This window comes from Heptranchias perlo, chromosome 8, assembly GCF_035084215.1.
Source record: "Heptranchias perlo isolate sHepPer1 chromosome 8, sHepPer1.hap1, whole genome shotgun sequence".
Classification (NCBI taxonomy): domain Eukaryota; kingdom Metazoa; phylum Chordata; class Chondrichthyes; order Hexanchiformes; family Hexanchidae; genus Heptranchias; species Heptranchias perlo.
The window spans coordinates 53,559,384-53,575,509 of record NC_090332.1 but is presented as its reverse complement, the minus strand read 5'-3'; the positions used below and the strand labels follow the sequence as shown (position 1 = coordinate 53,575,509).

Genomic DNA, 16,126 nt, shown 5'->3' with positions numbered 1-16,126 from the left:
ATACATATAGAACAATACATGGTGTTTACAGACTGCCCCTGCAACTGCCCGTTGCCAAGGCAATCACCGTGTTCAGACAGAGAGGTGTCACCTGCAGAACCCCCGAATACACATTCAACAAAAAAACAAACAGGGAAAAAAAACAGAGAAAAAAAAACACAGAGAGAGGCAGAAACATCCGGAAGGCAGAGAGAGCCAGCAAATGACCCATTATATTAAAAACAGATAACATTTGTTCGCTGGTGGGGTAACGTGTAGCGTGACATGAACCCAAGATCCCGGTTGAGGCCGTCCTCATGGGTGCGGAACTTGGCTATCAATTTCTGCTCGACGATTTTGCGTTGTCGTGTGTCTCGAAGGCCGCCTTGGAGTACGCTTACCCGAAGGTCGGTGGATGAATGTCCATGACTGCTGAAGTGTTCCCCGACTGGGAGGGAACCCTCCTGTTTGGCGATTGTTGCGCGGTGTCCGTTCATCCGTTGTCGCAGCGTCTGCATGGTCTCGCCAATGTACCATGCTCTGGGGCATCCTTTCCTGCAACGTATGAGGTAGACAACGTTGGCCGAGTCACAGGAGTATGAACCATGCACCTGGTGGGTGGTGTCCTCTCGTGTGATGGTGGTATCTGTGTCGATGATCTGGCATGTCTTGCAGAGGTTACCGTGGCAGGGTTGTGTGGCGTCGTGGACGCTGTTCTCTTGAAAGCTAGGTAGTTTGCTGCGAACGATGGTCTGTTTGAGGTTGGGTGGCTGTTTAAAGGCGAGTAGTGGAGGTGTGGGGATGGCCATAGCGAGGTGTTCGTCATCATTGATGACATGTTGAAGGCTGCGGAGAACATGGCGTAGTTTCTCCGCTCCGGGGAAGTACTGGACGACAAAGGGTACTCTGTTGGTTGCGTCCCGTGTTAGTCTCCTGAGGAGGTCTATGCGATTTTTTGCTGTGGCCCGTCGGAACTGTCGATCGATGAGTCGAGCGTCATATCCCGTTCTTACTAGGGCGTCTTTCAGCGTCTGTAGGTGTCCATCGCGTTCCTCCTCGTCTGAGCAGACCCTGTGTATTCGCAGGGCCTGTCCATAGGGGATGGCCTCTTTGACGTGGTTAGGGTGGAAGCTGGAAAAGTGGAGCATCGTGAGGTTGTCCGTGGGCTTGCGGTAGAGTGAGGTGCTGAGGTGCCCGTCTTTGATGGAGATTCGTGTGTCCAAGAAAGAAACTGATTCTGAGGAGTAGTCCATGGTGAGCTTGATGGTGGGATGGAACTTGTTGATGTTATCGTGTAGTCTCTTTAGTGATTCCTTGCCGTGGGTCCATAGAAAGAAAATGTCGTCGATGTATCTGGTGTATAGTGTTGGTTGGAGGTCTTGTGCAGTGAAGAAGTCCTGCTCGAACTTGTGCATGAAAATGTTGGCGTATTGGGGTGCGAATTTGGTCCCCATGGCTGTTCCGTGTGTTTGGGTAAAGAACTGGTTATCGAAGGTGAAGACATTGTGATCCAGGATGAAGCGGATGAGTTGTAGGAAGGAGAAAATCTCCGAAAGCTTGTGAATTTAAAATAAAATTGCTGGACTATAACTTGGTGTTGTAAAATTGTTTACAATTGTCAACCCCAGTCCATCACCGGCATCTCCACATCATGACTACCATCGACACCACAAACTGCCGGCTCACAGTGGAAAGGATATCCAAGAAGATCGCGCATTTAGACACAGACATCAAGTTTTTACAGAGCTGCAAGAAAGCAGACAAGATCCCGAAAGGACTCCAGATCACGAACCCACTCAAGTCCACATACAACTCGGATTACGCTGAGAGACTCTGCCGCCGTACCTCTCGCACACTCCGCAACCATCTCATACACCAACTCTACAGCAGACGCCACAACCTCGAAACCAAGATAGAGTCCATACTCTCAACCTGTACTCAGGACACAGCAGACCAGCTACGTTATACCGCCAAACAGACGAGGCAACGGAACTACGCTGCCTACATGAAAACCAAGAGCAGGAAGCTTGAGAAACTCGGCATCACCACCAGCAACGACCAAGCTTCCCCTGGTACCACGGTTGCAACCACAGGGAAGTCTATTGTCAATTTATCCGACCACACCCTTCAACCAGACGAAATCGAAGTTCTCAGCCGAGGGCTCAATTTCTGCCCCACTACCAAAATGGACCCCACTAGTCTCGCGGCGGACACAGAGGAATTCATCAGGAGAATGAGGCTCCGGGAATTCTACCACAAACCCCAAGATTTCAGCAGCGAACCCAATGAGACAATCGACGATCCGGAACAGCAGACAGAGGGATCCGCGGTACAGCAACCGAAGAGGAAAGAGTCAAACTGGACTCCTCCGGAGGGTCGCTGCCCTCAGCTGGACATGTATGCTCAAGCTGTCAGGAAATGCGTCAATGCCAGATTCATCAGCCGCACTCAGAAGACAGTCCAGAATGTCACCCGAGCACAACGCAACGCCATCAACGCTCTCAAGACCAACCGCAACATCGTCATCAAACCAGCGGACAAAGGAGGAGCCATAGTCATACAGAACAGAACAGACTATTGCAAAGAAGCATACCGACAACTGGACAACCAGGAACACTACAGACGGTTACCCGCAGATCCGACCAAAGAACACACCCACCAGCTCAACAAACTGATCAAGACCTTCGATCCAGACCTTCAAAGCATCCTACGCATTCTCATCCCACGTAATCCCCGCGTGGGAGACTTCTACTGCCTCCCAAAGATACACAAAGCCAACACACCCGGACGTCCCATCGTATCAGGCAACGGAACCCTGTGTGAGAACCTCTCTGGATACATCGAGGGCATCCTGAAACCCATCGTACAGGGAACCCCCAGCTTCTGTCGTGACACTACAGACTTCCTACAAAAACTCAGTACCCACGGACCAGTTGAACCAGGAACACTTCTCACCACGATGGACGTCTCGGCACTATACACCAGTATCCCCCACGATGACGGCATCGCTGCGACAGCATCAATACTCAACACCAACAACAGCCAATCTCCGGAAGCCATCCTACAACTCATCCGCTTCATCCTGGATCACAATGTCTTCACCTTCGATAACCAGTTCTTTACCCAAACACACGGAACAGCCATGGGGACCAAATTCGCACCCCAATACGCCAACATTTTCATGCACAAGTTCGAGCAGGACTTCTTCACTGCACAAGACCTCCAACCAACACTATACACCAGATACATCGACGACATTTTCTTTCTATGGACCCACGGCAAGGAATCACTAAAGAGACTACACGATAACATCAACAAGTTCCATCCCACCATCAAGCTCACCATGGACTACTCCTCAGAATCAGTTTCTTTCTTGGACACACGAATCTCCATCAAAGACGGGCACCTCAGCACCTCACTCTACCGCAAGCCCACGGACAACCTCACGATGCTCCACTTTTCCAGCTTCCACCCTAACCACGTCAAAGAGGCCATCCCCTATGGACAGGCCCTGCGAATACACAGGGTCTGCTCAGACGAGGAGGAACGCGATGGACACCTACAGACGCTGAAAGACGCCCTAGTAAGAACGGGATATGACGCTCGACTCATCGATCGACAGTTCCGACGGGCCACAGCAAAAAATCGCATAGACCTCCTCAGGAGACTAACACGGGACGCAACCAACAGAGTACCCTTTGTCGTCCAGTACTTCCCCGGAGCGGAGAAACTACGCCATGTTCTCCGCAGCCTTCAACATGTCATCAATGAGGATAAACACCTCGCTATGGCCATCCCCACACCTCCACTACTCGCCTTTAAACAGCCACCCAACCTCAAACAGACCATCGTTCGCAGCAAACTACCTAGCTTTCAAGAGAACAGCGTCCACGACGCCACACAACCCTGCCACAGTAACCTCTGCAAGACATGCCAGATCATCGACACAGATACCACCATCACACGAGAGGACACCACCCACCAGGTGCATGGTTCATACTCCTGTGACTCGGCCAACGTTGTCTACCTCATACGTTGCAGGAAAGGATGCCCCAGAGCATGGTACATTGGCGAGACCATGCAGACGCTGCGACAACGGATGAACGGACACCGCGCAACAATCGCCAAACAGGAGGGTTCCCTCCCAGTCGGGGAACACTTCAGCAGTCATGGACATTCATCCACCGACCTTCGGGTAAGCGTACTCCAAGGCGGCCTTCGAGACACACGACAACGCAAAATCGTCGAGCAGAAATTGATAGCCAAGTTCCGCACCCATGAGGACGGCCTCAACCGGGATCTTGGGTTCATGTCACGCTACACGTTACCCCACCAGCGAACAAATGTTATCTGTTTTTAATATAATGGGTCATTTGCTGGCTCTCTCTGCCTTCCGGATGTTTCTGCCTCTCTCTGTGTTTTTTTTTCTCTGTTTTTTTTCCCTGTTTGTTTTTTTGTTGAATGTGTATTCGGGGGTTCTGCAGGTGACACCTCTCTGTCTGAACACGGTGATTGCCTTGGCAACGGGCAGTTGCAGGGGCAGTCTGTAAACACCATGTATTGTTCTATATGTATAAATGCGTAGGCTTCAAGGAGCTCTTGAAACATTTGCCTGAGGAAGGAGAAAATCTCCAAAAGCTTGTGAATTTAAAATAAAATTGCTGGACTATAACTTGGTGTTGTAAAATTGTTTACATCTGTGTTAAGTGGTTTACAAATTTTCCCCCAAATAAAGCTGTTTATGTTCAATTTTATTTTTTAATTCTAAAGCAGAGTGTTGGTGGTCAGAGGGATTTGGGTGTCCTTGTACATGAAATCACAGAAAGTTAACATGCAGGTACAACAAGCAATTAGGAAGGCAAATGGTATGTTAGCCTTTATTGCAAAGGGGTTGGAGTATAAGAGTAAGGAGGTCTTGCTGCAATTGTATAGGGCTCTGGTGAGACCACACCTGGAGTACTGTGTACAGTTTTGGTCTCCTTACCCAAGGAATATACTTGCCTTAGAGGGGGTGCAATGAGGGTTCACTAGATTGATTCCTGGGATGAGAAGGTTGTCCTGTGAGGAGAGATTGAGAAGAATGGGCCTATATTCTCTGGAGTTTAGAAGAACGAGAGATGATCTCATTGAAATGTATAACATTCTTAGAGGGCTTGACAGGGTAGATGCTGAGAGGCTGTTTCCCCTGGCTGGAGAGTCTAGAACTAGGGGTCATAGTCTCAAGGTAACAGGTCAGCCATTTAGGACCGAGATGAGAAAAAAATTCTTCACTCAGAGGGTTGTGAATTTTTGGAATTCTCTACCTCAGATGGCTGTGGATGTTCAGTCATTGAGTATATTCAAGACTGAGATCAATGGATATTTGGACACTGAATCAAGGGATATGAGGATAGGGCGGTAAAGTGGAGTTGAAGTAGATCAGCCATGATCTTATTGAAAGGCAGAGTAGGCTCAAGGGACCATATGGCCTACTCCTGCTCCTATTTCTTTTGTTCTTATGTTACATTCTTCCAATCAGATTACATTCTCTTTATCCCTACTTTGTGTCTCCAACCTCTCAATCAATTAGCCACCTTTTCCACTATGTGAAGTTGCCAGGTCTACACTTAGTGCCTCCCCATAAATGTGTACCTGAAGTAGTGGACTATGGGGACAGGGAGAAAAAGAAAATAAAGTTGTGCGCACACTAGTGCAACGCTATGCTCCTAGTTGCTTTCCATGCACTTCTACATTAGGAGTAAGTAATGTTAGGTCTTGCCTCATAATTATTGCAGAACAACTGACTACCATAATGAATACCATAAATGTTTCCTATTACCTGTAACTTGTTTGTCTGGAAGTGAAGGAATTGGAATGGCAGAACCAAACTTGATGAGTAGACGTTCATATAACCAGTCAAAGTGCTTATACCTGTGGTTGACTGCTCGGTTAGTGTTCTGTACGAGAAAGGCACAAAATCAGGAGGGTTCAAACCAGATTTCTGTATGCATTACAAAAAAACTGCACCCAAATTAGGCAGGTTAACTTCTTCATTGGTATGAAGCCCCATACAAATTTGGTTAAAAAACATTCAGTAATTGTGATCCAAGAAATCAAGAATACGTAATATTTACTTACACTCACATCAGCAGGCATTTTTAAAAAAATACATGGCACTAGATTTAACCAAGTTAAATCTGGAAGTCCCTCCCTAAACCTCTCTGCCTCTCTAACTCACTCCTCTCCTTTAAGATGCTCTCCTGTCCTAATATCTCCTGATCATAATATCATAGTAGGTACAGCACAGGAGGAGGCCATTCAGCCCATCGTGCCTGTGCCGGCTCTTTGAATGAGCAATCCAATTAACCCCATTCCCCTGCTCTTTCCCGGTAGCACTGTAAATTTTTTCCCTTCAAGTATTTATCCAATTCCCTTTCGAAAGTTACTATTGAATCTGCCTCCACCACCCTTTCAGGCAGTGCATTCCTGATCATAACAACTTGCTGCGTAAAAAAATGTTTCTTTATGTCGCCTCTGGCTCTTTTGTTGATCACCTTAAATCTGTCCCATCTGCCACTGTTTCTCCTTATTTACTCTATCCTCTAAAAACCTTTCATGATTTTGAACACCTCTATTAAATCTCCCTTTAACCTTCTCTGTTCTAAGGAGAACAGCCCCAGTTTCTCCACATAACTGAAGACACTCATCTTCTGTACCCTTTCTAAGGCCTTGCCATCCTTCCTAAAATGTGGTACCCAGAATTGAACACAATACTCCAGCTGAGGCCTAAGCAGTGTTTCATAAAGGTTTAGCATAACTTCCTTGATTTTGTGCTTTATGTCTCTATTAATAAAGCCAAGGATCGCATATGCTTTTTTTAACAGCCGTCTCAATTTGTCCTGGCACCTTCAAAGATTTGTCTACATAGAACCCCATGTCTCTGTTCCTGCACTCCCTTTAAAATTGTAACATTTAGTTTATATTGCTGTTCTTCCTACCAAAATGTATCAATTCACACTTCTCTGCATTAAATTTCATCTGCCATGTGTCTTCCTATTTCACCAGTCTGTCTATGTCCTCCTGAAGTCTGTTACTATCCTTCACATTGTTTACTACATTTCCAAGTTTCGTGTCATCTGCAAGCTTTGAAATTATACCCTCTGTGTCTAAGTCCAGGTCATTAATATATATCAAAAAGAGCAGTGATGCTAATACTGACCCCTGGGGAACACCAGTGGCTGGAGTCATACCTAGCACAAAGGAAGATGGTAGTGGTTGTTGGAGGCCAATCATCTCAGCCCCAGGGCATTGCTGCAGGAGTTCCTCCGGACAGTGTCCTAGGCCCAACCATCTTCAGCTGCTTCATGAATGACCTTCTCTCCATCATAAGGTCAGATGTTCGCTGATGATTGCACAGTGTTCAGTTCCATTCGCAACCCTCAGATAATGAAATAGTCCGTGCCCGCATGCAGCAAGACCTGGACAACATCCAGGCTTGGGCTGATAAGTGGCAAGTAACATTCGCGCCAGACAAGTGCCAGGTAATGACCATCTCCAACAAAAGAGAGTCTAACCACCTCCCCTTGACATTCAATGGCATTACCATCGCCGAATCCCCCATCAACATCCTGGGGGTCACCACTGACAGAAACTTAACTGGACCAGCCACATAAATACTGTGGCTACTAGAGCAGGTCTTGGGCTGGGTATTCTGCGGCGAGTGACTCACCTCCTGATTCCCCAAAGCATTTCCACCATCTACAAGACACAAGTCAGGAGTGTGATGGAATACTCTCCACTTGCCTGGATGAGTGCAGCTCCAACAACACTCAAGAAGCTCGACACCATCCAGGACAAAGCAGCCCATCCACCACCCTAAACATTCATTCCCTTCACCACCGGCGCACTGTGTCTGTGTCACAGGATGCACTGCAGCAACTTGCCAAGGCTTCTTCGACAACACCTCCCAAACCCACGACCTCTACCACCTAGAAGGACAAGGACAGCAGGCACATGGGAACAACATCGCTGGGTCAAAATCCTGGAACTCCCTTCCTAACAGCACTGTGGGAGAACCTTCAACACACGGACTGCAGCGGTTCAAGAAGGCGGCTCACCACCACCTTCTCAAGGGCAATTAGGGATGGGCAATAAATGCTGGCCTCACCAGCGACGCCCATATCCCATGAACGAATAAAAAAAACCCCCACTGAATACTTCCCTGCAGTCTGAAATACAACCGTTCACCATTACTCTCTTTTCTGTCCCCTAGCCAATTTTCTATCCACACTGCCACTGTCCCTTTAATCCCATGGGCTTTAATTTTGCTAACAAGTCTATTATGTGGTACTTTGTCAACTGCCTTTTGAAAGTCCATATATACATCAACCACATCATCCCTCTCCGTTACTTCATTAAAGAATGCAAGTGAGTTAGTCAAACATGAATTTTCCTTTAACAAATCAGTGCTGACTTTCATTTATTAGCCCATACTTTTCCAAATGCCAATTAATTTTGTCGTAGATTATTGACTCAGTTTCCCCACCACCGATGTTAGGCTGACTGGCCTACCTCCATCTACCTCACTTCATTCCCCAGAACTGGATCCAGCACTGTTTCCTTCCTGGTTGGGCTAGAAACACACTGTTCAAGAAAATTCTGGAACACATTTCAGGAATTCCTCCCCCTCTATGCCCTTTATACTGTTACTGTCCCAGTCTCTATTGGGATAATTGAAGTCCCCCATAATCACTACTCGATAGTTCTTGCATCTTTCTGTAATTTGCCTACAAATTTGCTCCTTTATCTCCTTCCCACTATTTAGTGGCCTATAGTATGCACCCAGTAGCATAATAGCTCCTCTATTGTTCCTTAATTCTAACCAAATAGATTCTGTCTTTGACCACGCAACTACATCATCCCTTTCCAGTGCTAGAATAGTTTCTTTGATCAATACTGGCATCCCCCATCCTTTCCTTCCTTCCCTACCTTTCCTGAATACCTTGTAGCCAGGAATATTAAGTACCCAATCCTCCCCTTCTTTGAGCCAGGTCTCTGCTATTGCCACTATGTCATAGTCCCATGTGGGAATTTGAGCCTGCAGCTCACCAACCAGAAAATCATAGAATGGTTACAGCACAGAAGGAAGCCATTCAGCCCTTCGAGTCCATGCCGGCTCCTTGTAAGAGCAATCCAGTTAGTTCCATTCCCCTGCTCTTTCCCTGTCGCGCTGCAAGTATTTTCGCTTCAAGTATTTATCCAATTCCTTTTTGAAAGCCACGATTAAATCTGCTTCCACCACCCTTTTAGGCAGCACATTCCAGATCATAACTGCTCACTGCGTAAAAAAGTTTTTCCTCATATCATCTTAAGTTCTTTTGCCAATCACCTTAAATCCGTGTCCTCTGGTTCTCAACCCTTCCACCAATGGGAACAGTTTCTCTTTATTTACTTTATCTAAACTCTTCATGATTTTGAACACTTCTATCAAATCTCCTCTTAACCTTCTCTGCTCTAAGGAGAACAACCCCAGCTTCTCCAGTCTATCCACGTAACAGAAGTCCCTCATCCCTGGAACCATTCTAGTACATCTTTTCTGCACCCTCTCTAAGGCCTTCAGAGGGACCTCATTTACCACGCTACGTGCGTTTATGCCTATGCACTCTAAACTCGTGCTAGGGGTTGTATTCTCTAGAGTTGGGGTTGTATTCTCTAGAGTTTCGAAGGTTAAGGGGTGATCTGATCGAAGTTTAAAAGATATTAAGGGGAACGGATAGGGTGGATAGAGAGAAACTATTTCTGCTGGTTGGGGATTTTAGGAGTAGGGGGCACAGTCTAAAAATTAGAGCCAGACCTTTCAGGAGCGAGATGAGAAAACATTTCTACACACAAAGGGTTGTAGAAGTTTGGAACTCTCTTCCGCAAACGGCAATTGATACTAGCTCAATTGCTAAATTTAAATCTGAGATAGGTAGCTTTTTGGCAACCAAAGGTATTAAGGGATATGGGCCAAAGGCAGGTATATGGAGTTAGATCACAGATCAGCCATGATCTTATCAAATGGCGGAGCAGGCACGAGGGGCTGAATGGCCTACTCCTGTTCCTATGTTCTTAGTGTGATTTTTAGTGTAATGGGGGAGAGCTTTGATTTTCCGTGTATGGTGGAGAGGTTGGCATGGAGATTTTTTTGCATGAGGGCAGGCAACATGAATGTTCAATATATGGGGTTGGGATTTATTCCGTAAAGGTCGGGTGGGGGGGTTCAGGTGTGCTGGGATTTTTGTGTATGGCTTGAACAATCCGTGTATTGGTGTGTATATTTCATGTATGGAGGTTTGAATTTTCAGTGCTTGGACTTTTGGCAGGCTTGGATTATCGATGCATGTCTTTTAGGGGGCTTGTCTTTTGTAAATGTTTGTTCAGTAAATTTGCAAATGTTTTCTTAGAAAAGAAAGCAATTGTGTTAGATGTGGTGTTTAGTCATGATCCTGCTTACCCCAAAACATTTTAATCATGTGCAGCCCATGCATGGTTGCGCCATGTAGATTGTTCCAAAAGGTTGGATACTCCTGGTCTAATGCAAGCCCTAGCAACCTTGAGAGAAGTAGTCTGGTGAATTCTTTCCAGAAGTTTTGGAAAGCAGAAATATTACTAGGAACCATAATGCAATCGCTGAAACTGTCCAGTTCCATGATCATACAGATTTGTTTCAATGTTCCAGAATGCAGTAGCATTCCTATTTCTCTTAAGATTTTAACAAAAAATCCATTGGGCCAGAATTTACTGTCAAAGTGACGGTGAGACTAACAGTGCTCACCATTATTTAGGTGCAAATCAGACAGCAACTTCAGGCGAGGGAAGATGCGAGGTTAAATGCGAAAATCCAGAAGTTGCTGACCGAGATGCCCCGTTCTGCCGTCAGCTTTGCGAAAACGGCATCTTGCTGATTCCATTCAAATGGCGTAATATGAACTAAACTCACCACAGAAAGTTAAGGCCTGTCCTTTTCAGTCCAAGTACTCTTTTTAGAGTATTAATTACCACGAAACAACCTCGCTGGCGCTGAAAATAAACTTTTACAAGTGTGGAGTCTCATTCCTTCAGCTTTTAATGGTTGTTGGAATTTTTAAAAAATAATTAATTTTTTTTTACTTTCTCTTTGTCTCTTTCTTCATCCAACCTTTCTTTCCCTCTCTATTTCACTTTCTGTACCTGATTTGGCATTGAATTCACTATTCTAACTTACAACTCTTGTTTATTAACAATTCTTCAATCTGATTGGTTAGGGAGACACACAGTTGTTTGCCCTATTCACAGATTCCAGATGCTCTCTAGAAGGCGTCACACCGTTTCAATCTCCCACTTACAGCAATGTGCCATGCAAAAGCTCATGGAAATTAAACGGGCAAGGGCAAATCTAGCGAATTCGTTTGTCAGCTTCTGACCCATTATAAAATCTCTCCGAGTTAACATTTATTTCGGGTCAAGCAACAAAATTAATGGCACAAAGATCACCAACCTATACACATCTCAAGTACTAACTAGCCTTTTGTGAAATATACAATTTTTTGAAAACTTACATTGGGAGTCACTTGATATTCAATGTAACTCTTCAGTCCATACATCTTGGATCCCTTTTTTGGGTCAGCCACTACACAGCTCAAAGAGGAAGCGGGGTATTCCCAAACTGGACCAACTTCTCCCTTCTAGATTAAGAAAACATCAAGATTCATATTGTTATACTGTATACAAATACAGATCTGGACCAGAGACAATGACTATTCTGGCAATTTTGACAGGAGCAGCTAGAATTGAATCCTAAGTACTGTCCATGCTCTGACATGTTCTGTTAAAGTGATTCATTGTGCTATTGATGTAGTACTGGGCCAGATTTTGCTATAAAAATAATGGTGAGGCTAACGGCGTTCTCTGTTATTTATGTGTAAATGGTACAGCAACTTCAGGTGAGGAGCAGATGCGCGGTTAAAAGTTGCTGTCTGAGTTTCGCGAAAACTGCATTTCACTGACTGCCTCACCATTGACATGCATTGTATGTTGTGAAGTTGCTGTATTTGCAAGTTAAAACGAACTATACTCGCCATAGTAAATTATGTCTTGGCATTACAAGCTGTCAATTTAATGATGTAATAATTGTTTATTACTGCTAATCAACCTCTTTGGCACTGAAAATTAACTATTATACGTGTGGAGTCTCATTCCTTCAGGTATTAATTGTTGGAGATTTTAAAAAATGTCAAATTTAAAATTTGAATTTTTTTTTCACTTTTCCTTTGTCTCTTTTTTCACTCCAATGTTTATTGCTCTTTCTGTATCTGATTTGACATTGAATTCACCCACTCTAATTTACACTTACTTCTCTGTCCTTCTGCTGTTTATTTCTCAATGCTTCAATCTGATTGGTTAAGGAGATACTCTGTTGGTTGCCCTGTTCACTCAGGTATCAGATGCCCTGTTTCCCTCGTAGTGCCGTTATCAGCTCACACTTTCAGCAATTTAGTGGGCAAAAATGTTTTGAGCTGAAGAGTGCAGGGGCAAGTCTAACCAATGCCAGACGCCGTCACATGCCCTGCTGCAGCAAAATCTGGCCCAATATAAACTGCATTGTGGGTTTGCTCTCAGGATTTCTACTAATCATGCATATTCTTAATAATTTTGAAGTTAACAAACTAAAAAATATATTCAATATCCGTTTTCAGTCCTTAAACTGTCAGGATGCTTTAGGTGTGCTATTTGGTGGATCAAGGTTTTCAACAGTTTGTTACAAACTAGCTTGAAGTGAAACTGCTCTTACATTATTTAGGGCGTCATTTTAACTTTTGGCGATGGTGTAAAATGGGTGATATCAGATTGGCCGCACATTATACACCCCGATGGATTTTCATTGCCAGTGTGGCCATTTACATCATTGCCAAAAATTAAAATTATCCCCTTAATCTCCTTAAGAGGAGTATTTTCTTTTAATGATTATTTGAGTTAAATTAATAAATGTAGTATGTGATTTTAGTTTCAGTATTGCTTCGATTAAACCTGTCATTTCACACCAGTTCATGAAATGAAAGCATCTAAATTTTATGTTCATCTTCAAAGATTTTAATAAAATCAAATTTTTGCCTGCATTTACAACAACAATAAAAAGTTGCATTTATATAGTGCATTTAAGGTAGGAAAATGTTCCAAGGTGCTTCACAGGAGTGTAATCTGACAAAAATTGATACTGAACCAAAGGAGACATTAGGACGGATGATTAAAAGCTTGGTCGAAGAAGTAAGTTTTATGAGGGTCTTAAAGGAGGAGAGGTGGAGAGGCGGAAAAGTTTAGGGAGGGAATTCCAGCACTTCGGGCCAAGCCAGCTGAAGGCATGGCCGCCAATGGGAGTGGGGGACGCACAAGGTCATAGTTGGAGGAAGGCAGAGTTCTTGGAAGGCTGTAGGGCCTTGGGGTAAGAACAGAAAATGCTGGAAATACTCAGCAGGTCAGGCAGCATCTGTGGAGAAACAAACAGAGTTAACGTTTTCAGGTCGATGACCTTTCATCAGAACTGGAAGAAGTTGAAGATTTAACAGTTTTTAAGCAAGTACAGAGCCAGGGAAAGGGTGGAGGGAGGAAGGAGAGGGGAGGAAAGAACAAAAAGGAAGGCCTCTGATAGGATGGAGGGCTGGAGTGATTAAATGACAAAAGGGATGATGGTGCAAGGCAAGGAGGGTAGTAATGGGACAAATAAAGAAACAACAGATGGGTCTAGAGGAGCTGTAAATGGCAACAGCAGAACCATTACCAGCACCTGCTGTCCGAAAAAATGGGAGCAGAAGTTCTGGAGTCAATATTGATTTCAATAACTTCAGATCATAACCACTGTTCCCATTTATTCAGACAGCAGGTGCTGGTAATAGTTCTGCTGTTGCCATTTACAGCTCCTCTAGATCCATCTTTTGTTTCTTTTATTTTGTAAGAATCTGTACAAGAAATATTAAATGATGGAGAGAAGATTAGAGAATGTAATTCGACCTATAACTCCCCTTTAAAACCATCAGGTAAATGGAGGCAAACAATAGATTACAGGCAACAAAACAAACAGGTGCCCCTGTCAAGCTGACTTATTGGACCAGAGCCTAACTAAAATAGCGGGGGCTAATTATCTAGTTATTCTAGACATAGCCAATGGGTTCTGGACAGTGAAAGTAGATTCAAAAGACCAACACAAATTGGCCTTTTCTTTTGGTAAGAGACAGTATACTTGGAATTGATGTCCTTTTGGATACTTAAATTCCCCAGCAGACTTCAATATTTTAAAGCACGAAGCAATGCTGGATGTGGAAGAGAGAAGAAACTTAGTCTATGTTGACGATAAATTAATAAAAAGTGACTAATTTCCAGATCATTTGAAGGAAATGAGATGTAATATATTTGGATTATCAAAAGGCCTTTCATAAAGTAGTGTAGTAGACTCATGACTAAGGTCAGCAGCAGAATGGATAGCAAGCTGGCCTCAAAACAGAAGACAGAGAGTAGGGGTTAAGGGTAGCTACTCAGACTGGCAAAAGGTGGGAAGTGGTGTTCCACGGGGATCGGTGCTGTTGTTCACCATTTACATAAATGATTTGGACTCGGTAATCAGAATTACAATTTCAAAATTTACGGATGACACCAAATTGGGGAGTACAGTTAATACCGAGGAAGACTGACAAAATACAAGACAACATTAATAAACTTGCAGAATGGGCAAGTAATTGGCAAATGAATTTCAATATAGATAAATGTGTGGTGGTGCATTCTGGTAGAAACAATAAGGAGGCCACATACTCCTTGAAAAATAAATGGGGTAGAGTAGCAAAGGGATCTACGGGGTACAAATACACAAATCACTAGAAGTAGCCACACGGGTTAATACGACCATTTTAAAAAGTAAGCAATGCACTGGGGTTCATTGCTAAAGGGATAGAATTGAAAAGCCGAGAAGATATGTTAAACTTATACAGAACTTTGGTTAGAACATATTTAGATTACAGTGCAGAATTCTGGTCTCCATATTATAAAAAGGATATAGAGGTACTGGAGAAGGTGCAAAAAAAAATTTACAAGGATGATACCAGATCTGAGAAGTTATACCTATCAGGAAAGAGTGAATAGGTTGGGGCTCATTTCTCTAGCAAAGAGAAGGCTGAGGTCTTTAAGGTTATGAAAAGGTTTGATAGGGTAGACGCAGAGATGTTGTTTCCATTTGGGCGGAGACCAACACTAGAGGTCATAAATATAAGATAGTCACTAATAAATCCAATAGGGAGTTCAGGAGAAACTTCTTTACCCAGAGAGTGGCTAGAATGTGGAATTCGCTACCACAAGGAGTAGTTTAGGCGAATAGCATAGATGCATTTATAGGGAAGCTAGATAAACACATGCGGGAGAAAGGATTAGAAGCATATTTTGATAGGGTTAGATGAAATAGGGTGGGAGGAGGCTCGTGTGGTGCATAAACCAGTTGGGCCGAATGGCCTGTTTCTATGCTGTACATTGTATGTAATTCCATGAAATTAAAATTGTCCTTACTCAGTTGAAAAACACTGGAGCTAAATTATTAACTGAGGGACAGTGATGTTGATAGAGGGTGAATAATTTAGAATATGAGGTGGGTCCTGATGGACTTCGTCCACAGCTGAATCAAGTTAAAGTTAGTAAGCTTGAGCACAGAGTTTGGCAAAGGCAGAGAGTGAACCTCTAAAGGAGTGGATTGCTAAAAGAGTGAGGACTTTCAACTGGGAATTTGGTGAGTGTAGGAATTAGGTGCAGAAGAGGAAGGAAGTGCTAAGTGATTTAAACCAAAGAATTATAGGCTTAGCCTGAGCAGAACATAAATGAAGCCACATGAGCACATGAGGAATCAAAATTCAAGAAAAGGTCAAAAGGTGACATCACAAGACAAGGAGGAGCGCCGAGGGTAAGTCATTAAGTATTTAGTTCATTGGTTAATATTTTTAGTGGTTATTGTTCTTAGTGATTAGTGTATTTTAGTGGTTAGTGTTTTAGTGTCAGTAAAGTGCCTGAAAGCTAAACAAACAGTTTAAATAACTGTTAGCTAACATAGCAGGACAACTAGGGCCTATCGCCTACACATCTTGTGCTATGCGGGAACTCGAGAACACTTTGTGTGTCG

The 16,126-nt window shown here is 43.9% G+C and overlaps 1 protein-coding gene across 10 annotated transcripts in view; it reads right to left on the bottom strand.

Moving 5' to 3' along the window:
• Nucleotides 1-16,126, bottom strand: part of zdhhc14 (zinc finger DHHC-type palmitoyltransferase 14) — a 632,056-nt gene that overhangs the window by 78,376 nt on the left and 537,554 nt on the right. For 9 of the 10 annotated variants that reach the window (XR_010963685.1, XM_067989121.1, XM_067989120.1 and 6 more), the window contains 2 exons: nucleotides 11,538-11,663; nucleotides 5,798-5,915 (listed from right to left, as the gene is read on the bottom strand). Coding sequence is in view for 9 of the 10 variants with exons in the window: in XM_067989121.1 (XP_067845222.1) it covers nucleotides 5,798-5,915; nucleotides 11,538-11,663 (244 nt within the window). In the remaining variant the exon portion in view is untranslated. The remainder of the gene's footprint in view (nucleotides 1-5,797; nucleotides 5,916-11,537; nucleotides 11,664-16,126) is intronic. The other variant, XM_067989122.1, reaches the window with a different exon arrangement.